Source organism: Bemisia tabaci, chromosome 3 (assembly GCF_918797505.1).
Source record: "Bemisia tabaci chromosome 3, PGI_BMITA_v3".
Classification (NCBI taxonomy): Eukaryota; Metazoa; Arthropoda; class Insecta; order Hemiptera; family Aleyrodidae; genus Bemisia; species Bemisia tabaci.
The window spans coordinates 46,263,463-46,290,248 of NC_092795.1; the positions used below are offsets into that span (position 1 = coordinate 46,263,463).

Here is a 26,786-nt window from a genome sequence, read left to right on the forward strand (position 1 = left end):
ACCATTCTTCATTAATTTAAAAAGAGCAACGTCTTCAACACCATTCTTTTTTTGATCCGTCTGATGTGTGCACTAATGTCGGAGACGGTTCCGCACTTGTCTATTCCTTGAACTACCCGCTTCCAGAAATGTCAGACAGTCCCGGATCCAACTATGCATAAAATTGTGCAACATGCTCTTTTACTTTTACACAACCAGACCCAAGCTAAGTGAGGGGTAAGGGGGGCTGGTCCTACAGAGGACTTGCGTTAGAATAGATCATAAATAAGCGAGCACTGTGATGATGATGTGTTGATAAAAACTTTGAGGTGGGCTGAGGGCAGGCGTTCGCGAAAAAAGGTTGTCTAACGCTGCCCCAACTGGCAAAGGTTGCCAGATTTCTTAATTCCCCATGTATCTTAGCATGCTGTTGAGCCTTTTCGGCATTTTATTCGACAGCCTTGCGCGGACCGTGGCAAACCGCAAGTACCAAGCGGGCGATCATACCCGGAGAAAGTTGCCGCCAATTTCGTCGCTTCTCTGACGTAAGGACGTATTTCAATATCCACATGAGCCCTGAAAAGCATGGAGTTTTATGGAGAACAGGGCTCACGTTTAAAATCGAGATACACCGTTACGTCAGAGGAGCGCCGATTTGTGAGCGCCGAGTCCGGGCAGCCTTGGCTAGGTTTGGATCCATTGTTCTATTAAAAACGCCATTACGGTGAACTTACAAACTTTACACTAATTTCTGACATTATGAATGAGATTCGAATCATATGATATGTAGATAAAGTTTTGACCAGTTAATGCATTTGAGAAGAAAATGATTGGCACTTACTTCTTTCTAGGATGTTTCACATGACTTTTTATCAAGTTCATTAGCTGTCAAACAGGGTACCTCAGAGATTTCAACGCCTCAAAGCATGTCTAATCTCATCACATATCACTAATCGGCTAAGGAACGTATATCAGTACCTTTGTCTAGTGGTCCATTGTTGATGAAAAATTATCTTTAACACAACAAACATCTTTTCATCGAATTATAAAAGTGAAATTATATTAGAAGAGCCTTTACTCATCAGAAAAAAATTTCAATTCCCACCTGCCTTTAATAATTGCAAAAATGTTACTTGTTGAATTAGCCTCTTGCAAAAACATGCACATTCTCTTTCAACGAGGGTGAGTTCATAATAGAGAGTTAAGGGCAAAAATGCAGATGAACTATCAGGTCACGGAATACTAAAAATTAAATGTTCAGGTGAGCTTTAGACTTTATAGTAAAAGCATTTTTTTTATCACGAATCTCAAACCTTGATAGGTTTTTTTATTCATAGTAAAAGTATGCGCGTGGCAAAAACGTTTTACCACCGAAACAAATTCGTCAGTCATTGGACTGATACAATTGAAAAGTTTGGACTCAGAATCGAAGCTTTGCTCAAGTGAAAATCACACCAATAAAGCTCACGTAACGTTACCGAATCAAGAGACGGTGTTACGATCTAAGTCAACAATGACCCGGAACCACAAAAACAAATTCTTGTCGTAATTAGTCAACATATGTGTTCAAAGGTGGCATCGAACCGTCTCTCATCAATGAATCTTGACCGGAAATCGATGAAACTGGATGCGCTGCATGCGGCATGATCATCTTCATTTATATGTTCTCATAGTAGTATCGTCTGCAAGTGTCTATTGAAATGCTGTTAAAAAATTCTCACGTATGGACTAAAAGAGAGAAAAAAAAGCGTTTGAACGTATGGTCCTTATGCTTGTACTTTTAAATAAAGAAAAAAAATCAATTTTGGTATTTTGAATACACCGGTTGTTTTAGCGGGATAATTATTTACTCTAATTATATGGACGAGCCAAAATCTGCGTGGATTAAATTGACTATCAAAAAGATCCTTCCTCTCTAGCAAAAGTTCAGCGTAACTTAATAAAACATATTTTTTCTCTAAAACACTTTCAAACTTGAAAACGTGTCAAGAGGATTTAGCGTACTGAAAAAATCGTCCATTATGAAACACCCTTTATGATTAGATATAATTAGATTAATTTGATTTAATGCACCATTTTTGTATTATTGTATTTTTTGTGAAGGAATACTGAAATAATGCAGAAAGAAAGTTATTTTTAAATAGTTAATTCTACAATTGTTCATGATCGTGATTTTTATACTCATTGTGAAAATTCGTTAAGTTAAGATGTATCGTGGTTCTTGATTTCATTCCCTGACCAGTCATTCACTGGAATGGTTATTCAATTGTGTAATATTGATTAGAGGAGAAATATACTGGGCTTCATACATTTACCAATGTGTGCAAGAGAGAACGTGCTGCAGCAACGCGCATTGCCTAGCCTTCGATTTGAAGGAGCGCGTTGACAGCGTGTAAATTTTCAGTCCATAAATGATGCTATAGGAGCAGCAGGTTGGCCGGGCGACCTTGCAGTCCTCGGCCGAAAAAGATAAATAAAAGTAGACAGACTCGTCTTCAATTGCAGCCGTTTCAGCTGCCGCGCCGCAGCAATATTTCACTCGAATGTGAGCTGACTAATTATTGGATTACCTAAATTGAGCGGCATGGCAGGGCTGAGCTCCAAGCAAAGTAGACCCGTGCAGAAAAGTCGCCACTGCCACTCCGATCGTGACAGAATCGCGCAACCGCCGTGGAGGGCCCACTTCAGATTCGCGGTTTTTGCTCGAGGGAACTCTGCCAAAAACGGGGGTCGCGCGGATGAAAATCCCGGCGACAGGTCGTTTTTGCCCCTGGCGCGACGAGTTCCACTAAATCATCCGCACATTGCAATCAGTGCTCCTGGAATCGCATCCATGCAATGAAGCTGTTCGCCGTCCACTCAAAGATACTGGAGAAAATTATTTGAACTTTACGTTCAAAGGGTGTCTTAAGTCCAAACTGTTGGACTTCAGAGGCTTTGCCGAAAAAAAAATGGTAGATTGACCATACTCTGACATAGTGATGCGATAATGGTAATGGACACCAGACTCGAAGGTAGCATTTACCATATTATGGTAAGTATCACCTGAGTTGTGGTGAATACTACTATACTGCCGTGCTGAGGAAGAAAGCCGTATGAACCCTCAGGCGTTGCCAAATTTCCTTTGATAAAACACGAATTCCTGGTAAACTTATGAATATTATCCTTCCAATGTTTCAGATAATTTTGATCGTAATTTCACCTAAAGCTCCTAAAAATTTCAAAGGAAAATATTCATATCTTTACTCAAAAATACATATTTTATAGAAGGATTTGCAACTCTCTAATATGTTCATATGACGTTCTTCCTTAGCACGGCAGTATAATTCTAGCTACTTTCACTAAATAGTATCACCGTGTAAAAAACCAGGTAGACTTATTGTGAATATTACAATAGTTTTTATCAGAGTTGTTCTGCGCGTTAAAATAAGACTTTTTTCCCATGGAGTTATTTTCCAAAAGCACCGCAAATTGCAGCAGCTCTGCCTCCCTCCAATTATCTTGCGCCGAAAATCGTCGTTTTTACCAAATTTGTGCATCAGTTGTGGACAAAGAATCATGAAAAATGAATATTTATTAAAATATAAAGAGCTAAATTTATCCAATATCCTCGAAAGTATCAAAATCTTAAATTAGAGAGGGAATTTGTCGTTTCTCGGACGAGGGAACGCAACTCCATTCCAAGGTTGCAAAATTGACTAAAACAATTCAAAGTCTTACAAGAATGTACCTGCGAAATTATTGTTCAAAATTAGTCTGATTTTTGCGTAAGATAAGAGAAAAAATCCGTGAAATTTCCAGTCAGAAATGCCCCAGATTCTTCTGGTAAAAATGCAAGTTACGAGGGGAAATTTGGTGACATTGTAATGGATTACATTTTGCAATAAGGAACCACTATTTCTGGCCCATTTCAGAAACAACATACATGCCATTGGTTTCTCTACGTGGATACGTGCTTTTATGGGAGAGCTAGAGATTGTGGTTCCTCATTGCAAAATGTAATCCAAATGTGGTTACGTTCTTTCGTGAGAGGAATGACAGATTTAGAGGTATTCCTTTGATCCTTTGAGCCCTTCCCTTTGAACCCTGAAAACCCCATTTAACTTGAGAGTTTGTCGGTTTAAAAGCCATGCATGAAGTTTTGGTCCATAACCTTCGCCAAATTAAAAACAAATGATGAGTTGCCCAAAAATTTGAGAGAGAGGACGGTAGCTCAAACTAAAGTTACCTTTGAAAAAACATTAAAATTATAAAAAGTTTTACTTTGATCTATCGCATACAGCTTGAAGTATGGCTGTCTAATAGTGGGACACCGTTTCAAAGATTTTGTTTAATTTCCTTTTCCATAGAAGTAGACAAACGGCTATTTTTATTTGTTTTTTACTCCAATTTGAAGCAACTATTGATGAGAAGTTATAGATATCATTATTTTTGGTCACCTCAAAGTTGAGAATTTAGTCAAAAGTCAATTTACAGCAACAATCGACCACAATTTGCAGAGATCAGAGCTTTTCACTCAAGATGTTTGAGTGAAAATAAATGATGTTCTTGTAGCATCTCAATTTTGGCATTGAAATCATGGTGTACCTTGTACCCACTCAATTTAACACTACAATCAAACACTACAAATTTGACGATTGATATTTCCGGTCCCGAAATTCCGCTTTGATATGATGACAACCTGTTCACAATGAATGTATAACCTCATTACTTGGTGATTGTATTCACGGCGAGCGCCTGTCAAAACATGTCTGTCCGCGCCTTGTCAAATTGTTTATCGAGTTGAACAACTCAATAATTCATTCTTACAGGTGCTAATTTGACTCTTTTTAGTCAGATTATCTCAGCATCTTGACACTAAGCCCGAACAAGATCAGATAAAATTTATTCCAAATTTTGTCATCTGATATTCTGCTCATCCTAGCTTGAATCATATGTCATTTTGGCTGATAAAAATTATTAGTTGTCCTTTTAAAACTCTCAGTTTCAATACAAAATCAATCATTGCCGATATTGAGCTAAAACATAATTGATTTAAGCGTGTTCTTTTGGACATCATCTCGTATTTGACGAAGAAGTATTATATTTAAAAATTCGAGAGGTCAACCCGAAGCAGTGTAATTCTAATATTTCACACGTATGATCAGCAAAAGGTTTCATCCCCATAACTGTTGTGAGGGAAAACGGGCTCTAGCACCAAAGACGCCTACATGCGATCTTCGACCTAGAGTAAGAAATTCGAGGTTAGTTGATAGTAATTTTAAAATATTTAAAGATTTAAAGCAATTTTAAGCACTCAGCCGATAAGGAGCCCTTTGATTTCGACCTGCTTATAGAATTATAGTATACTAGTGGTGATGCGTTTAAATGGCACACCGACTCAACAACATGCTTCATGCTCTATTTATTTCATGCTTCTGATATCCAAGAGAGGAGGAAGATAGATGTTGTTCTATATTTTACTTTTTTAACGGTAGCTGAGCACTTCTCTAATACGAACGTGTTAGAGCTTTCCCACTTGTTTTAATTATTTTCCTAAAATACTGTTTACAATCATTTTTAAATATTATAGAATATTTTTTTCAACTGTAATGTTTTTTATTTTTTATTTTTTTGAAAATAGGTTCTTCAAAAAATCATTAAAATCTTTATCTTTGAAAAAATCAGAGGGGAAAAAAATTTTAGAAAGCGGTCTGCCAGAACTGGAAAATGTCCCAACTTGTCCCGAAAGTTTCATAAACTGTCTTGAATTTATTACTTACGAATCCGTTTTTCTTAATACAAAAAAAGTTTTTAAAACAGACTATAGTTTTACTATGAGTTCTCTTCATTTTTGAGGGCTTTATTGAAGTGTCTCAATCGAAAGGGCATTTCGTAGCTCACTGGCTTAAACCTTGACTTCAATTTCAAGGTCACCATCCGTTGTGGATTGTTTTATTGGACCGGCACAAAAATCAATGTTTTCCACAGTCATCGATGACAGTGGCGCTTAACCTTTGCAAATCCGCGGGTAATTGGAGCCATAAAAGACCGCAACGTCAAGCTGCGGAATCAGCATGGCTGAAGTCAGCACTGTTGTCATCAGAATATCTAATTAAAAGAGTCAGCCTACCTGCTGTACTTTGCTAGAGGATATTCCGCACTTCCTCAAGACGAAGAAAAGCGATTCATGCAGTCATTTCAAACTTTCTTGGGGAGACGTCAAAGGCCGAAATCTGTCTGTCCTTGTCCAGTTCTTGTTCCTGTATTTCTTATCACAAAAAATTGAAGGTTTCCTTCAAAATGAAGGTTTCCAACAATCGTTTGAAAATGCTTGAGTTGATAGTCACCAACTTTTTTTTTTTGGAGGTAAAGGTACATTTACTTTCAGTTGGTATACTTTGTTGTGGACCAGAATCACCGAAAGTTTGTTCTATATTAGTTTCTTTAAAATAATTTTTGCATTTTTTCATTTTATTTTAAATTGAATATAATTCTCTTCTTCTTCTTCTTCTTCTTCTTCTTCTTCTACTGATATAATTCTATTTATGAAAAATATAGGCCATCTTTCGAGCTCCTTTAAAATTAGATATTATGTCCATGTTCGTTCCTAAAATGTAAACTTTTTTTACCAAATAAAAGTATCTTGACTCAGAAAGTAGTTGAGTCCTATGGAAACCCTGTATACGGAACTTTTAAGAAGCCTCAAATTCGTTTTTTAACCTTTGAAATATTTGCAGACCTCGACGTTTTGAGCTTGAAAACGCTTAGAGTCTTAAGAGATCCTAACTTTTAGAGAGAATTTCATGACTTTATGAAGACAGCTCTGATTTGAACTTTAAATTCCATTGACTCCTAACCGGCAATCTACATAGGTTTCAGTTTTCCGCTCAGTTTTTTTTTTTTTTTTTTTATTTTTTTATTTTCTTGTTTTTATTTTTGTATGTTTTAGCGGAGTATAATTTTTGATATTAAAGCGGTGTCAACATTTCTAATTATTGAGTTTAAGGATCAAGAAGGCGGAGGCTCTTTAGAGAAGTACTCTCGTAAAAAATGTCCTGATTTTGCACTGTCTTTTGAAGTCATTTGTAGTCTTTATATAAGAAGTTTGATCTGACCGGTTTTTGCTCTCACACCCAAGGTCCAATGTTTTAAGATACACTCAGTGGTGAATTTGACACTTGCTAGGTTTAAAAAGTCTTTAAGTCGTAATGCAAGTTTACGGTTGGCGTTGGACGTCAGTTGAAGCTTTTCTACATTCTCGTGAAAAAAATCACACGCGAGGTGCCCTCGTATGGTTTAAAGTCACGAGACGATTTTGAAATGGCAATTAAACCGTGTAATCTTTGCCATGAGAGCAAACGCCGATCAAGCTTTATCGACCGCTGTGATGGCAGAGAATCATTCTGTGATTTAGTTTTCTCCGAGTAGCGTTGGAAACTTCTCTTTTCACGATTACAGCTACCCTGCAACAATATTGAAACATCGACATACTTTTAGAAAAGCTATTTGGACTGCATTTTGCAAAGAGGAAGCAGGAGCATTGCAATGTTGCTAGTTCAAGCAACTTCATCCTTTGCAATAAAATTACTGACATCATGCAAAAATATGACATTCACATGGTAATTTTTGAATTTACAGTTTTCAGCGTTCGAAAAAGGACCTTTTTAAAGATGATCAGATTTCTCTTCCAAGACGAAAGAAGTTTCAAAATTTTAGCATCATTGGAAAGCTCCTGATTCTTCATTGCAAAATGCAATCCATTTTTGATTGGGTAAGTATAAAAAATCCATGATCTTATGGTCGTTTCGCTATGTCGCTTTTCAAATTGTGTATTCAAATTGAACCGACAATATTTCAGAAGAGTGTGAATTAACATATCGCCGCTATTACTCAAACTTCACTCTAAATTTCACATACTAAGTCTCCAAAAAAATAAATAAAAAAAAAATTCAGTTAAATTTGTCCGTTTGTACAGTTCCTTCCGACATTGAGAACCTCCAAAACTTCTGCCATTGAACCGGTGGTAAGGGGACGGTTTATAATAGACTCGGCTAAAAAACCGATTAAATCGTAGCGATTTTTTACCCCTATTTATCGATTTTATCCTCGAATCGATGCAATTTTGTAATTCGATTTTTTGGCATGTCCAAATCTTTCCTCATAGGCGCCCTCCCTTCAGGCATTTTTCTTTCCTCTTTCGTGATGATTTTTCACTCCTGAAAAATTGTCGAAATTTCATGGGAAATGAGGAAATTTGGCATCTCTGGGGGGTGGCAGGAACAGGTCAAATTCTCGATTTAATATTCAGAAAATCGTTTTCACACTTAAATCGATTCAGCTTATATCGATTTTTCCCGAAAAAATCCGCATTTCTAGCCGATGGTAACAACCAGAACCGTGCGGTCACTTCAAATCGCGCGAGACGTTAAACATCATCGACTAGAATTACCTAACTTTGTCCGATCGTTAAAAGCAACCGAAACAAGCCAAATTGCACGGGGCTTTGACCACGACTGAGTGAATTAGCGATGGATAATCACCGGATTTGACAACGCAGCAATGATTCGCCATGCACTCCTCCGATCGCTGTGCATCTGTGCAGGTTAATGGCCGTTTGACCATCTCGCTGTTTGCGTGTAATTATCGGGTGATTAAGCTAGAATTACACCGAAATTAAAACCCAGCTGGCTATGCTAATACTTCGATTGGGTATTTTCGTCGTTTCGGCCAAGTTTGGTTTTTTATGGCTCGTGAGCCAAAAACCACCGAGACTGACGTTGATAAAATACTATGGTTAAGACTAAATGCAGGTATAATGAACGGGTCTTGGAGGCCGACATTTAACGTAAATGATTCGTTAACCTACGTGAAACCTAATATGTAACAGTAGCGACTGTCGAGTAATGGGATTGAGCTTTATTTTTGTGTAGAGCAAACCGGCTTATCTCATATAGAAAATGACTTTGGCAAATTTTTGTCCTCCAGTGCTTAGTATCAACAAAAACCACAAAGGTGGGTCTCTTGTCGACAAAATTTGTTTTTTTTTTAGTTAAATCCGTGAGAATTCAACGTTAAGTCATAATTTTTCTTTTGTCAAAGAAACGTTGTTTGTTATCGTTTTTTTAAACTTAAACTTATAATGATAACAAAACAACGTTTGTGTAGCTGAATGAAACTGATTTTCAGTTACTTCCACACGGATTTAACTTTTAAAAAAAAAACAACAAATTTTGTCAACAAGAAACAACACTGTAAGTCAGAACAATATCAAAATAGTTTTCAGTGTATGTTCACACTGATTTAGCCTTTCTCATGCAGCTGGATAAAAACAGTAAACAATTTTAAAAATATAAAAACTGGGGGCAGATAAATTGTATACAAGATAAATCGTATACTCCCGTCGAAATCAGATAAATCATATACAGATGGATGGTGAGAGGATAATTCATATAATTTGCCAGTTTGTCAAACTGTTGGGCGATCGCGAAATTCACTCTGATTTCTGATCATTCATAATTTCATAGCCCTTCTTTCTCACAAATAATGTAAGGAATTTTTTTTACCTAATACCACCAATAATTCTCATTTGGATTATTAATTATTTCTGCACTAATATTTCCAAAGACATATATTTCACATCTAGATAAGGTGGATTGCCAATTATCGATACTATCCACAGACTGTCCAGCTTTTTGGGGTAACGTAACCAGTCTGTTGGCTTAAATTTTAAGCGTCTTTGAGAAGAACTTAGTTCATTCTGACATTGTTGAGTCCATATAAAATTTAAAAAATTCTAGTGAAGAACTGTGTGCAGCCCGTTTAGGAGTCCCCAATATTTTGTGTCAATCTGTGTGGCAGTGACCGTTCGTCTGTCCTGATTAGGACGGAGGCCAATTTTTAATAATTTTAAATAAGTTAAAGATACAGTCCTACAATTTCAGTAGTGTCTTGTCAGTGGGTCAGCTCTTTTAGTATTTGTGTCTCCAGATATCCGTCGAAGTTCATCCATGTGGAGCTCCTGCACCGAAGTGTCTTGCGTCCCCGTCCTTGACTTCATTCGTATCTGTTTTTTCCGAGTCACTTGAACAGCTTACTCATTTTTTCATTTAAAATCTTCCAAAAGGTCTGATGTTTGATCTCAACAGTTTACTTATCATAATTTAGTCAGGCCAATTTGTTCATCCTGCATGAATCATCTTGTTACGTCTCATTCCTTTCAATACGTGTGTAGTCCTGGCAGCTTGATTTGGCTCGACGCTAGTTTGTTCACACTTTAAATTGAAGACCCCACTAACTCCAGTTGAGAAATCAAGAGATAACGGGAGTATAAGGAGTCTCCGACAAGGAAGCTTAGCCACTGAAAGTTTCTTGATAACCCAGCATTTGGATAAATGATAACAGCAAGTCAAACCGCAGGTTTGCTTGGTTTCAAGAAACCTTATTGGCAGCCTCTAAAACAAGCCACTAATTAGTGGCAATTGCTCCAAATCCTTGGTAACTAACATCATCACTCTATCTTTGAGCAGAGGTAAGTGAAATTGTCGTAACATCTTATGTCGTTAATAACTCTTGTAACTTATGTCGCAGCTGACAATGGAAGTAGAGAAAAATAGCCTCATATTTGAGGTTTTACATTTTCTGCTATCGCTGTCCAAATTACCAGAGACCTGAGTTGTTGGTGAGACCCACAGCTCAGCAAAACTTCGGTCTCTGCCTCCTAAAATTTTTCCTTTTCATCATTGGGCCTTATTTGTACACTTTAGTACCTATCCTGAAAAGCCGCTTTCTGCTGACTTCAACTGGTCAAGGGCATGGAGAAAGGCAACAAAATACGTGATAGAAAGATAACTTCAGCGGCCTCGTCATATCGTTGGGTTTGTTCTAATTATCTTTTGTGAACATTAAAAAAAGTCGCTTGGTACCGAACGTCAAAATAATCAACAACTCTCGGGCCATCCTAGTCACCTTATTGGCTACTAATCCCTAATTAATGATCACCATCTCTTCTTCCTTGAGGGTCCGAGGGTGAGATGTGTTTCAGATATTCTCAAGAATATCGACATTTCAAATAATAAATGTCAAATTCTGCTATCTATATTGCCCTTTTGCCTCTTCCGAAATGAGGTTAGTTTAAATTGTTGGTAGATTGCTAACAAATCATAACAAGAGTACAGTTTGATGTTCGGTACCCACCAACCAACAATTTGATGCTAGTATGCAATTTACCCATCGGACACCCAGTATATAAATTACCGTGTATGCGATTTATACTAACTCATAAAAACTTAGTACTTAACTGTACTTTTCAAAGCAAGAAAAATGTTGTTATGCTATTCTATGTTAGCACATCAACATCCTTCTCGCTTTGAAAGGTACATTTAAGTACTAGGTTTTTAGATTTTTGAACATATTTACTGTTTTTATCTGACTGAGATAGGACCAAAGTCGAACTTTTTCGGAGAATTTAAGCCAAAATTTAAAAAAAACATGAGAATTTTCCGACTTTCGAAAAACCTGATAATTTGATCAGGAGACTACATAGAATCTAAAAAATAAAGGTTTTGAAAAAAATACCCCTGAGATTCTGCGGAAAGATACATCAAAGTTGACCTATTACTATTGGACAGCACAGGTCTTCTCTACCTCCTTAATTCATATCGTACATGTACTCCTACCGATTTCTCCTTACTAAAGGGTCCATCTCCTCCGATACCGGCGCTACTGTTGGTCCAGCGATGCAGGCGTGAGCGAACACAACGCAACGAGACGGAGTATCATCTTGATTTCATCTTTCGGCTTTGAGTGTTTGTGGGCGTGCTCATGTACAATGTACACACTCGTAATTTGCGTGCGTCTGACGGCAACTTGCCGCCGCGCCGACAGTACGGATGCCATATTTCGAGGTGAAACTGCAAAATCGCGTATCTGTTCTGCGGTGTTTCAAAATATCCATTTACATTTTATTTTTGCTTGATTTTTGCCCACTGTTACTTGTAATTTTACGGAGTATTCTTTGCAGAGAGTTTTTCAATTAGATTTCAAGACTCATTTTCATGTTCTCGAGTTTTCAAAAAAACTCCCCCTCTCAGAAGAGAGGTTTTTAAGAAATAACGTCGATTGCATCTAGATGGGCCTGTTGTAAACTTTAGCTAGAGCTAAAAGAAGTGTTAGAGAGTTTTTTTTTCCATTGAAAATGGTTCAAAAAAACAAAATGATAGCATCGGGAAAGTCTGAAATACACTCCTAACTTCACAAACTGCTTAAGAAAAATGCTGTTTTTTTTTAGCTTCCCACTTCAAAAACGATACTACGGCACAGGTGAACATTTGGTAAGAGGAGCCGTTTCTTCTAACCCTCGCGCACTAAGATGCTACGCATTCAACATGGTCTACGCCAACTCGCCAAAACACACGTGACGAGACGGGATTTTATCAACTGGCTTGTTTATTTTTACAATTTCCTTGCGCTGATAAGACCATGATGCTTCCTCACGATTTGCGCGCGGAAATATTAGCCATATGTTGAGTATTGCGTAGCATCCTAGATGCGCAAGGGTTGGATGGAAGGACTCCTCTTACGAAATGTTCACATGTCCGTAGTATCGTTTTTGAAGCGGGAAGCTTAAAGAAGCGCATATTTCTTACGGATGTAGCGAAGTAAGGAGTGTATCTCAGACTTTTCCGATGTGATTTTTCGATAGGATTTTTCAGCAATTTTCATGAGGAGTAAACCCTCTTTTAGCTCTAGCTGAAGTTTGCAACAGGCCCTTAAAAAAATATGAATAACAGGTAATCTGCAGCGTTTCAAATCGAGGTACGCATTTTTACAATTTTACCGTAGATTTGTCTTTTACAAACTTTTCTGATAATTCGGACGATTTCTCCCCCTCCCAAATGTACTTACTGTCACATGTGTTGTTTTTTTTATTAATTGAGATGATATAGGTTACTTAACATGTCATCTGATAAAATATGAAAATGGAACACTCTGACTGTGGCAAATTGGTTTTTCTCGTCCAAATTAGTCGCTCATTAATGACAAGTCTAGTTGGCCCATTGTCCAAGACTTTAATCAAATTACCAATATTCTTGAGAGCAGTGACGTCTGGTTTATTGGGGTCGTGTTGTCGCGGTCAGAACGCAGCAGCGTTTCTAAATTAGCAATTAAAACCTCGTATTTGCACTGGTGTGACTGCACAATTTAGAGATATTCCTTGCAATTTCGCGACCCCATCCACCGGGTCAGCAGTAACTCAATATTTCAGAGATCTTCGAGAGGAGTCAACGCGTGTTTGCACGTGCTTGTGTTGCCAATCTCTTCTCCAAATTTCTGGATTGGATAGTTGCATTTGTCATAGAATCATGTTTTGGTGAACGAATCAAATGAATCAATACTGCCGTGCTGAAAGAAAAACGCCGTATGAACCTCCAGGCGTTGCCAAATTTCCCTCTGATAAGATACAAATTTTTAGGGAAAATTGTTAATATTTTTCTTTCGATTTTTGAGACTAATTTGTACGCAATTCAATCTAAAATATCTGTAAATTTGAAGGATAAATATGCATGAATGTTGTCAAAAATACATGTTTCATCGGGAGAAATTCGGCAACTCTCGAATGTTCATACGGCATTCTTCCTTGGACGGCAGAGTAGCCAAAAGGCAGAACCACGTATCTTCATTGCGGGGTTCCAAAATTTCCGCTCCTAGTTTATTTTTCAAAGAGAAACAAGCCAGCTTTACAGCTTGAGATCTGTGAAGAATATTCTGCTGATAGAGAAGAAAAATCGAGGAAATTTCAATAAATTTCGTTGACCAGTTTTTCAAATAAAAGAATAAAGTATCACAGAAAGCCCGCATCGTCGCAAATGGAGATACGTGATCTCACATTTGGCCATCGAAACTCATTGCCAGGACGTTCAATATCAATAGCGAAAGCGAAGTCATCGCGAAAATCACTATTTTTACGCAGTTTAAAGGCGTCATCCTCTGCATTAGTGCGACCGCACTGTTTTTGACGCAACGCTTGAAGTATTCAAGCACTCTTGTAGGCGCTATGCGTTTGACGCCAACCGCTGCTAACCGCGCACTACGTTTGACGCCATGCGTGAAGTATTCATGGAGTCTTGTAGGCGCTAATGTGTGTTTCATGCTAACCGGCGCGCCGAGGGCTTCTCCTTTTCATCTTAAGTCCTCGTCATCATTGCTCTCTGCGCCGCGCCGCTCCAGGCCAAATTGAGTGTTTGGTTTCTCTCTCAACTAGACTAATGAAAGGTACTGTCTCTTTATCACCGAAAGACGAACAAATTGGAAATTACTATATCTTTAACTCTCAAGAAATGAGAGATTTTGTCGCCTTTTCTCGTTTGTAATTTTTTTTCTGAATCCGATTTTTTTTTGATACCTACATTTGAAAAAATTGCAAAATTTGCCGCCCCCTAAATTTGCCACACGGGCCGCGGCCCATGTGGCCACGCCTAAAGCCGGCCCTGGCCTCAATTTCATTTCTCAAGAACGGATGCTTCCGTTAATATTGACCCGGGAAAAGCTCACATTCAGATTCTTAAATTATCGGGAATTACAGCCATTCTGCACGAGCAGCGGCTTAAAGAGCTGGATGAAGATGGAGTCAAGCAATACTTATCACTTTTTATCAACTTTTGTACGTCTAGGCTGTGATGGGATTATATTCCCGCATGGGAAGTTTACCTTCGTGTTGGTTTTATTTTCGTCTCTTTTTTTGAGACGTTTGGGGCAGGTCAGGGCAACTTTGATGTGATATTTGTTTCATCTAATTTTCATTTTTCGCCATTTTCTAAAATTTTTAACGGGACTGACGAGAATACGTTACATAAGGTATTGCACTTCAACGAGTAAAATAATAAAAGTACACGTATAACATCCAAGAGAAACCTACGTAACGTTCTTTTTCTTTCATCCGTAAATAAGAGATTGCGTTGATTACCGAACTTTTAAATTGATTATTCTATAATGCACTTAAACGCTTACCTCGAACAGAGTGATCCAAAAGTCCTGACCACCTCAATGACCCTTAGAATTCTTGCCTCTTTTCAGGATGGTCCCCGTAAAATTTTGGGGGGTTCTCAAAAGTCTCTTCTTTTGACCTAGGAGCACGCACACAATTTCAAGTCTCTACTTCAATTCGTACAAAAGTTACAGGAATGACGTCTGGTGCTTGTGGCGTCGGACTTTTGGATCACGTTGTACACTGGTCGATGAAAATTTATGCTGTTTACCCTGTAAGAAGTAACAGAATAAACAAAACAAATAATATGTGTAACTATAGCTGCTGAAAACTACCGTAATGAATGAGACCCGAGATTCTTTTTACATAGCTAGAAAGTATTATAGCTATTAGTAATGTTCATCTTCACCATTGGCTGACGTTATGAATATCTTTACACAGAAGTTTTGCATTTTTAAAGCAGAAATAATCATTGAATTATGCACAATCTGACAACGGGTGGGTGTATTTGCTTAATTCAACTCATACGTGCCATCGACACTAGACTAGTCTAGTCCTCATTCCTGAATCCATTCGCGAAATTGAAAGTTGTATTACCCTGCGAACACGGATGTCAAATTTTGCACAAAATCTTCAACTTTTTACAGAGGGGTTGAAACAAGAGCGGATTTTTTAAGGACGGTTGGGCTATGTTTGGTGAGAGGACACCTCATGAAATAAATTACAGAAGCTCTTTCGTAAACTGATCAGCGGAATTAGCTAGAATTGTCAATTTTGAACCCTATGCTTTGGTTCTTCTGTAATAATTAAATTTAAGGCAGCATCCAATACGAAAGGTGAATTTTCTGCCGTATTCAATTTTCTAGATCGGAAAGGAAGAAGCTTACATTCTACATTTTATTGAAAGTTTAAATGTTTGCCAACGACAATTTAACCTATGATAATGTTTAAAAAATGTACTAGTTCTTCAATAAGCACACCTTTCCCATGCCATAAGAGTTTACTGAATGCCACCCGATTCTCTCGAATCCGAATACCAGCACAGATGAACTACGCTGTGCGCAGATAATGCATTTTGACGGCCAAACTGCAAAAAAATGTAGATCGTTTGCTGTGTATCAAAATCTCCGCTACTTTTTTATGTACTCAAAAGGGACCGAACCAACATCATGGCTTTTCCAACAGTGTAACACTGAATACATGTACATAATATGTAAAAAAAAAAGTATTAAACATGCGTTTTCTAAAATAGAAAGAATTTTCTCACGAAAAATTACTTCTTCCTTGAGAGTTGCTATTTTGGAAGGAATATTTAAAAAAAAAAATGAGAAAAAAGTTAATAAAGAAGAGGAAAAAATTGATTCATCCGGTCAGAAGATCGGTCTAAAAACTTTCACGACACAGAGAGGTCATAAAAGCTTCAACTTAGAAAAGCAAGAATTCTAATTTTAAAATTTTTGAATATTATGACTACAGCTCCTCCTCATTTTAAAAGGTAGCTTACATGCAAAATCTAAAATTTGTAATTCGCTAACCGTTCCTGTGAGAGATGTACTTAAAGCCGGTTCTTCTATTATACATATTAAATACCAATAACGTTGTTACCTTCTACAAGGAGTAAAGTAATAAAATAAAAACGGACATTTCTTCAACTTCACAATCCCTGAAACGTATAATTGTCAAAGCATCGATTTGAAAGTGAAACAACGGAGGTAAACAGGTCCCTAAAAACACACAAATTTAGTATCTCACGCACACAAGATTGAGAACATCGAGCAGGTGTAAAAAAGCAGGAGTTTAAGTAAAAAAACCAAAAGCGAACGCAATTTTGTGAAAACTTTTAACTAGATGAATCCATGGTGCACGTATCTGGAAGCCGGTACAAATCAACTCGCGAAGAAGTCAAGATTTTCGTCTAGGAGAGGCCGCGAGGGGAACCTCCAGGAGCGCGCCCCCCACCCACCCACGCTAGAGGGCGGGCGTCCTAGAGCTTTGTTATCACACGCCAGGGGGGAGGGGGTGGCAGGCGGTCTAGGCGACGCGGCTCGTCTCCCGTTTTTTATTGCTTATAAATATCAGGCGCCGAGATTTGTTCTGAAAAGTGCGGCCGGTGCGTCTCTTTTAAGTTATATAAGGGTGCATCCTCTGGATCCTCGATTCATTCGTATCTCGCGCACCGTCGTGTTTAGTTAGTGTCGTGTAAACCCCTTTCCGTCAAAATGATGAAGGTGAGTCCTCGCTTTGACTCCTTCGTTCAGTGCACAGTGGTCGGATTTTGATTGGATTCTTCTTTGGGCGGATTTTCGCGAGTGGATTTGGTTCACTTTTTGGACTTAGTGCGTTCACACTATTTGGTTTTTTATGCCGGCAGCACTGGCAACCACATCAAATGTCACCGCCCACCTCCATGCTACCCTGCTGAGGAAGAGTGCAAATGAAGAATCGGCTTGAAAGAAAATCGATTTGAACCTTAGTTTGATTACTAGGCTACCTATGCTGCCGTGCTAAGGAAAAACGTCGTATGAACATTCGAGAGTTGCCAAATTTCGTTCACTAAAATGTTAATTTTTGAGGAAATTTAAGAATATTTTGTCCTGAAAATTTTCGGAACTTTGCAAATGAAATTGTGAAAAAAATTACCTTACAAATTGGAGGAAAAATATTCATTGTTTTCCCAGGAAAGTCGTGTCTTATCAAAGGAAATTTGGTAACGCCTGAAGGTTCATACGGCGTTTTTCCTTAGCATGGCAGTTATGGACCTGTCTGATGTTTATTACGCGTTCGTATTTTAGGGTCTTGGAGGACAAGGCGCATAAGTGCAGTTTTATCTATTCTGAGGAATACGCGTTTGAAGCTTCGAAATTGCATGGATCCTTATGGCGGAAAAAAGTTCAAACTGACTTTTTGATGCTTAAAAATTGAATTCTAGGAGCAATTTTTTTACAGACTATGCACTTCGACAAGTCTAACTTTGAATAATTAATATCTCAATTTTTTCAAAAACTGCGCTTATGTAGTTTGTCCTCTAAGCCCCTCATTACATTTTTGGTTACAATCTTGACATAATCTGGTTCCTTCAAACTCGTTGAGGAAGAATTACTAATAATAAAGTCTACTATCGCCCTTAATGTGCTCTTCCTTGGCAGGTGGCCAGTCAGCATGGGTGGATAAGAAATGGAACTAACGCAAACTTTTGGTCAAAAGATATTGAGCCAATTTTTCGACCTCAATGAGTGTGCAACGACCCTTTCGAATCTGTTTCAAAAAGTGGATCAAGTTTTATCTCTAAAGAGTTTGCTTCTCAAGTTTAACGTTGAAGTTTACTTTGCGATGCATCCGCAATATACTTCAGTAACAACCCTAAGAGTGAAAACGCCTTCTCGAGGCTCTCTGATCTCCAAAATCAAGTTTCTTACCACTGTGCGGCAACAATGCTTTGCATGTACATTCAGTCATCCTTGTGAATTGCACCGCTATCTAGAAGTCCTTTTATACTACGGACCTAAGCAAATAGCTTTTTTTGTCAATACGTATTGATACAACGTTCGGGCTCTACAAAGTAGTTTTTTTTATCAAAAGCTTATTTTCTAAATTGTGCAAATTTGATTGTGGAATGTTGAAAATTTACGGTCACATTTCGTTTTCAACGTCGTTATAGATTTAACATCAAAGGTCTTCATAAATATTGGATTCTACATAATTTTTCTTTATCGACAAATATCAAAGATATGTTCTATAGATTATTAACACAGAAAATAAATTTGATTACTTGCTGGTAACTTATAGGTTAAAGAAAAATTAGTTCGCTTTATCGTTCAAGATTTGTCAGTGAAATTATCAAATTTTTAAATAATAATATAGAATCAAATGCCACAGAGGAACGCAGCAATTCCTAGTTATTTCTCTTTTAGATATTCAAAGTGCACATAAAAAATATACAATTGAGTAAATCAATATTGACCAACTCAAATGAAGTGAAACGGAACGGAAACTCAAGTAAAATTAAACCGGCTAAGTTCACGGATAAGGGAAAAAAATGAGGTCCGTAAAATTTTTAGATGTCCACTAATCAATTTTTGAAGTGACGCATGAATTATACTTTTGTTTACCATTACTGCCCTATGAAGCACGCATGCCGCATTCTCTTAAATTCCCAATTCGTAGACTGTCTTTTTCGGTTCCACATGTTATGGAGAGAACAAACAATTTATAAGGATCATTTTAAAATTTTAGAACGTCACTCCTTCACCTTTTGACTTGAGATAACCCCAATAGTTAAAGAAAAGTCGAACTTTACGTTCTTCATCGATAAATAAACATAATGGAATTTTTCAATGTAAGCTGAGGTATATGGACAGTTTTTTTCCCCGATAATTCATTTGTATATTAAATTAATATTTCCTTTAGAATCAGCGGATAGTTCACGTATTAAAGTGTCGGAAATTTTAATATTTGTTTTAAAAAAAATGAAGGTACAAATCGACTTTTAATATTATTTTTTACATATTACTGTATTCATATTCTTTTTCCAAAGTTTGCTTTTCTCCTTCATTTTTCAATATGCTTATCTAAAATTCGAGTAATAGTTTTCGCGATTCATTGAAAAAACTTAAATTGCATCCTTCTTCATTTTGTTTCATCTTCAAAGGATACAATTCTCACCCTCATGGACCAGTAAATAGGACAAAAATTAAAATTCCTCAGGACATTTTTCGTCACCAATATTTCACGTAAAACATATTAAACTTATCAAAAACTTTAAAATTTTACTCATAAGTGGACGTTTATTTTTCACATAATAATCAGTAAATTCAAACTTAATTAATGTCTATCGCATTCAGTGACGACCCGATTGACAGCAAATAAACAGGAATAGCGTGAAAAATAAATTCCACATCCAGGATAGAGTCGTGTTTCCGTGCGTTTAATTATACAAAGCGTGAAGGCTTGAACGTGTGTTTAGCACACACCCACACATGCTCCTCGCGTGTTCACAGCGGTAGCATCGAAGATGCCTCCAAATGAAGCCTGATTGGCTGAAAAAATGCCAGCTTGCTTGGAAATTACGGAGCTTTTTAAACGATTCACCCATTGAAGGGAACTTCCATGTTCTATCTGACAAGAGAGGAGCTTCAACCACTGGGAAGAATATGTGCTTGACACCAGAAACCCTGAAATCACACGGTTCGGAAGTCGTCTTCCTTCCTAACCTTGCGTTTAAGTCTCCTCGGCCTCAACCGTTGTCGTCATCACGAGGATCGGTGAAAGGGTGTTGAGATTTTCCGACACATAAAGTACAGCGAGGCTGATGCCATGCAGCTTTTCTGTATAGATTCAATAAGATCGCAAGTGGTATATCGCAGAATAATCGTGTGGACCTGCGCGGAAATGAAGATGTGTAAAAAATATGAGGAGCCCAATTGGCATTTTCTCTTCTTTTTGGGATTTCTCTATTTTTTGTGGGAAAAGGGGTAATTCTGAAAATATTAAAGTATTATAGTTTAAATATAATCTCATTGACTTTCCTTATTCACATTTAAAATACAGAAGATCAATTAAGCACGATGTCCCTCTTCATTGTGATTATATCTAGAATGACAAAAAAAAAAAAAAACACGGTTTTTTTAAAATGCCTTTTCGCAGTTACTCTTTAAACAAAATTTGTTGTATATAGCAGGGATGTAACTATCTATGCCCTGATAAGCACATAAAATGAATATATTTTTACAACACTACTTAAAGCTGATTAAAGTTTATAAAACAATTTCAGACAATCTGTATGTTTTAGGACACTGCTTCTTAAGACATCGATAATAGATTGCTCCACCAAGTTCCAATTCATCTATGAAGTGGTAAAATTAAGCGTTAAAACCCCCGGTTTTCCCAAAAAAAAGTACAGCTTAATAATATTAAAATTCAGTAATATATTTTTTCAGATCTCACATATTCATGCGTTACAAAATTTCTACATAAACGCCACCGGTTGGAATATGGAAACCAAATGGAGAGATACAACTCATTTGATCAGCCCTTGCAGATTATTAAAGTTTTACCTGACACTTTGATAGTATTAGAATACACAATTTTACATAATTCCAGTAATCCATGCAATCCCTAACGCGGAAATGACGTAAAAATGCCGAGCATCTTGCAATATAGTATAATTTCATCGCAGTAATATATTTCGTATGCGTTAATAATTGGCGGCGACTTAAATACCTATTTGGTGAGTTTATGCCTCTGAATATGGGATATCAGGGTGAGGCAAGGGGTCGAAATTGAGGTGTTCGGAATACTAACTCATATGCACGCAATGCACACGTAACACGTAACCTCGTCCTTTCGCGAGCAAATCCGTCAAATCACGTCATCTGGAGGTCCCGAGGGTACTTTGTGGGTGCATCGTGGTGGGTGCGGGTATGAGGAGTGCAAAAGAAAGGTCGTCAAGATCACCCGCAACATGGTTGGGGCTGGGAAAAGTTGAGGTTCTGCCACTCTCACTACCGCCACAAGACGTATGAGTTATTGCTCCGTAGGCTTGATTCATACCGCAGAGCCTGGATTGATTCAATGGGTTACGGCTTAGCACTGCAAGTAGAGTAGATCAAAATATAGAGGGAAAATATCTGTGTCATATTTTCTTTTACATAAAGCACGAACATTTTTTATCATAAGTTTAAGGATCGCAAAAGACTGGTGCAGTAGCAATGTCTCTCGTTTTTTATCGTTTTCCGGTGTTACCAATGTAAAACCATGTATAAAATCTTCATTTTTACGCCAAGATGGTAGAATGCGTCTGAATCTTTTTTTCAATCAAATTCTTTTCGTTTAATTAGAGATCATTTGCTCTGATTGATTACAAAATCGTAATAAAACAACACAATAAATAAAAAAATCACACGGAATTAAAACTTGAGGCTTTTATTTTATTTTATTTTTATTTTTTTTAGGAGCCATCGAAAATTAATCGTCGAATGTCGCAAAAATGATGCTGCAACTAGATTCGTCTATTCGTTTCTTAAAAGCGTCTCGCTCTAAATCAATGTAAAGCTCAAACGCTCACATCCTGTTCAGGAGTCAAAATTAGACATGTTTAGTGTTGAGTTAAAAATGCGGCTTTAAAATTTAAAATATAAATTAACAGACTTCTCAAATTTACAAACTGAATTTCCTCAAATTCCATTAAGAATTTTCTTCACTCATACCAAGATACTCATAAAAACTTCAGTAGTATGTTCTGGTTACTTTTCGTTTAAAAGGATAGAACATAATCGGATATTTTTTAAAATTGCTTCAAAGATACATATTTTTCCATTTTTTGGCCATTTTTTATTTCATTAGCCATCGATTAGTAACTTCAATCGTGGTCTCGAATAAACTTCTTACTTGCTTACGTTTACAAAACAACAACACTAACTCCAACCGCGTCACGTGAAATACATATCATAGCATCGGCAATAATACAATTTCGACCGGATGGAGACAGGGCATATGGTTTTTTGCCATCAACGAAAAGAGTTTTTTTTAGGCGCAATATCATATTCCAGACTTCATTTCCATGGCATGGGAACCGAAATTCATTACTCCAAGAAGCAGGAAGCACAGTGTTCATTGCGCGTGGGTGGTGCCTCTGTTGGCGGTGCGCACGACTCCGAAATCAGATACGCGCACAATCAGTCGTAATTCACGTCGCGAATGAACTAATACGAGGAAGATTAATAGTAGCAGCAGAGATATCATGCCCCGCGCCGGGGGTTCGATTTCGGAGGAAGTTTGACTGTGTGACCCTCCGGCCCCGGGCGGGTCACAGGTCACAGGTCCCGGGCGTGTGCGCCAAAATGGCCGACACGGGTCGTGCAAAAATAAAGTCGGATTGAAAAGGCTTCTGAAGATTTGTGTGCCGGTTGTCTAGAGTGAAGAAGAGTTGTGAGGCAATGGAATTGATACATTATTGAACGCCCGGTCGTCTTTCGGAATGTCTGCCAAAAGCTTGCTTGGATCTGAAGAGCAGTAAAGAAACGGTTACATTTGGACCCCGGTAAGCAGAAAGGAACCAAGCCGCGTCAGTTATTGCCAAATTTAATCGGGCAATTTAATTTTTTACATGAGAACAATTGTGCAGATTTTTCTGTAAGTTTCACCGAATTTTCTGCATAGTACGAGGAAAATTCCTTAAAATTTTCAAAGGAATCCGCATAAACATTTTCTTGTAAAAAAAAATGAAAAATCTAATCTAACTCGATTAAGAACGCCGTATGAACATTCGGCGTTGCCAAATTTTATCCGATAAAATGTTTATTCTTGAGGAAGATTATGAATATTTTTCTTTGAAATTTTCAGGCAATTTAGATCAAATTACAAACACAATTACCCGAAAGATTGACAGAAAAGTATTAAAAAATCTTCCTATAATTAGCGACTTGTCGAAGGAAATTTGGCAAAGCTTGAAAGCTCAAACGGCGTCTATCCTTAGCAAGGTAGTACACTGCCGTGCTAAGGAAGATTCGAGAGTTGCCAAATTTCCTACGATAAAATGTTTATTTGGGAGGAAAATTGTAAATATTTTTCCTTGAAATTTTCAGACACTATAGATCAAATTTCAAACAAAATTATCTGAGAAATCGGCAGAAAAATATTCAAAAATGTTCCCGGAAAGCAGTGATTTGCCGGAGGAAATTTGGCAACGCCTGAAGGTTCATAGAGCAGTTTTCCTTAGCACGGCAGTACAGCCGACTATCCTCAAACGGGAGAGCTTTAGCGCATATCGTATGTGCATCAGGAACCGCGCAAATCGGTGCAAGATCAGGAGTGCGTTGACACATTGATTTAAACGACTCAACGTCGTCTCGGTGGTCGTGAGTGGTGTAACGAGACGAGCTTCGGGGCGGCCCAGGCTGGCCCGGTAGGAGGCGACTTTTATGAATGAACCCGATCGAGCCGATAATGGAGCAATCAATTCAGCAGCACCGCGAACGGGGCACGGAGAGGCGGCGACACCTTCCGTCGCCCTCCCGAACCGACAACCGGATTATCCGGTCCAGCTAATTGATTCGACGCGCTCGAAATAACGCACGCCTCCCCACTACCCTCTCGTCGCGGCGCGAGGAAGTTGAGCTTTTATGCATTTTCTAAGTGCCTTAAAGTTTAAATTTCAGTCAAAGCGCACTGAAAAAAAAAACACATTGGATCTAGGGTTCAGATTCTTAAAAGCATCGACAAGAAAAAGTACTCTTGATTCAATCAGAATCTAGCTTAAATCAAGAACCAAGCCTCTTAATTTAAGCGGATTTCGTTTTGATTCAAGCAAAAATCCGATTGAATCAAGAGTATTTTTTCATGTCAATGTTTTCAAGAGTCTGGACTCTAGATCCAATGTGTTTTTTTTTCCAGTGTTCAGTCAAGGCGCTGAAAATTTCTTCAGTAATTTGCGCAAGACCCAAAGCTGGAGTCCATATAGGGCCCAAAAACCCCGGGTGATATGAATGCGGAGCAGAATCTATTCACCTTCCGGACTTACGTACGGATTACAGTTCGGTATTCACTTACAGTATTCTGCCATGCTAAAGAAAAACGCCGTATGAACCTTCAGGCGTTGCCAAATATCCTTTGATAAAACACGAATTTCCTGGTAAACATAGTGATGTTTTTCTACCATTTTGTCATATAATTTTGTTCATGATTTTACCTATAGTTCCTGAAAATTTCAAGGAAAAATATTCATAACTTGCCTCAAAAATAAACAATTTATCGAAGGAAATTTGGCAACTCTCGAATGTTCATACGGCGTTCTTCCTTAGCACGGCAGTATTATGGAGCGGAGTCTATTCTAGTTGCTGAGTGTCATGCGCTTTTACGGTGCTACTTTCACTACATTTTCACATGACTCGAGGATTTTTGGCACTTTATAGACTTCGGCACCGAATTTTATTCCTTTACATTCAACATTGTACCCCACTTATTTTAGTCAAACTTTTAATTGCTATCACAGGATGAAATTTTGAAATTTTGGGGTGTTATTCGAGATGTCGTATCATCCCCACCACGCTGTGGTATAGGTATCTCATCCTTCTCCCCCACCAGAAGGCACATTTTGCGTTCCTCCGTCAAATTTACTTATCATCTTAATATTTTAGCGCCACACGTAAGTGATTGAATTCTGCTTAAAAAAGACAACTGAAAATATCGTAAACCGAGCTCAACCTTGGTCTACCAATAAAAATTTTATCGATGGCAATAAAAATGTTATAGATTTTTAAAGCTTCTGTCGCTGTAAAAGCTATGAGACTGAGGGTGTAGGTTTTGTACTTCGTTCTTGATTTTAATCAAAAAAGGCATCAGTGCAGTATCGGTGAGCAAATCAAGCGAGAGAGACCGGCAGAGGAATTAGCGCTAAAAATGCGGAAGAACCGTGGGGGGGGGGGGGGGCGGGGCGGCGCGTCTCCGGAGGCCGCGTGGCGGGGCGTTCGGGACGAGTGCGGGGGAGGTTTGGGGGGTGGCGGGGGGGCTGGTTACGATGGGTGGGGGCTCGGGGGGAGGGGCGGGGGCGGGTCGCGGGGTCCGGGGCGGGGACGTGGGAGACCCATGGCTTGTTTTGTGGGTGGGAGGGCGGCCGTTAGTGAGGAGGGCGTGGTCACTCGTCGGGGGCGGCCCGATCTCCGCGTTCGGGGCGCAGGGGGGTGTTGGTAGGCGGGGGGGGGGCGGCGCCGGCGGCGTGAGGGCGCGTGAGAGGCCGTAGCGGGATAGGAGCGCGGCGCTGGGGGGCAGGCTTGTTGTTGGTGGGATCCAGTTGAGGGTTGTTGCGAGTCGGTTGGGGGTGCCGGGGTGGGGGCGGGTCGAATGGGCGGCGAACATGAGAATGAGAACGCTGGGAGTGGGAGACTGCTCGGGGGGGATTGGGGCGGAGCCGCGGGTGTCGGGCTGGAGCTGGGGCTTGTCGGGGGAGGGGTACCGGATCCGGGGGCGGGGTGTGGGGGGGTTTGGTGTGTGTGTCGCCTGGGGGGAGTGAGCGGCTAGGCGACGCGTCGAAGTCAGTGCGACGGGTGGCATGTCGGGTGGTTGCTGACGTGGTGACGGCCTTCCGGTTGGAGTTAGTGTCGGGTGGTCCCACTTCAGGGCGTGGTAGTAGCCCACTCGTTAGGGCGTGTTGGGCTTTGCGCGGCAGGGTGCGTCGATGCAACTTCGGTCCTAGAACGGCCCGGTGCGTCGGTGCCGTCTCCCTAACGCGTTGAGAGTCGAGGTGTCAGTTCGGGGGTACTGTGCGGCGGGTGTTCTGAGGGAGTGGTTTCGGTCGTGGTAGTGAGTGTTAAGCGCCTGGCTGTAGGGCCTGAAAGCTGCGCGTGGGTTGTGTGCCCTTGCGCTCTGTCGCTGGCGGGCGCGCCGGTCGTGGTCGGCGATAGGGGTGGACATGGGGGGCGGTGTAAGTGGGAGTGGCGTGCAGTAGGTGTATTTCGGGATGGGCGTGAGGGCGTGAAGGGTCGGTATCAACCAGGGGTTTTCCGGATAGAGGGTAAGGGGCGGGCGTCGTCACGCCCTCTGTTGGCATGCTCCCGCCTCTGTGAAGCTGGGACCCGGGCGTTTGGAACGGGTGTAAGCGGCGGGTGAGAGCGTGATGTTGTTCATGAATCCCTTGTGGTGTTCGTGGTGCTCCCGCGTCCCGTGTTTATCGTGGGTGTTTATACCGTCGTGTCTTCTGGTGCGGGCGTCGTGTTGGGGGGGAGCGTTGACCTGCTGTTTGCGTGGGCAGCCGCTCGACCACGGAGCACTCGGGGGTTGACCCCGGTGGGTCGGTCTGGTTGGGCGGTGTTCAGGCTCACCCGCGTCCCTGTCTAGTGTTGTCTTGTGT

General features: G+C 39.4%; 1 protein-coding gene across 1 annotated transcript in view; it reads left to right on the plus strand.

Moving 5' to 3' along the window:
• The first annotated feature begins 17,011 nt into the window (after window positions 1–17,011).
• LOC109030695 (uncharacterized) overlaps window positions 17,012–26,786 on the plus strand; it is a 34,569-nt gene continuing 24,794 nt past the window's right edge. Inside the window, exon 1 of the mRNA XM_019041783.2 lies at window positions 17,012–17,172. Within this exon, the coding sequence (XP_018897328.1) occupies window positions 17,164–17,172 (9 nt within the window). The 5' untranslated portion in view covers window positions 17,012–17,163. The remainder of the gene's footprint in view (window positions 17,173–26,786) is intronic.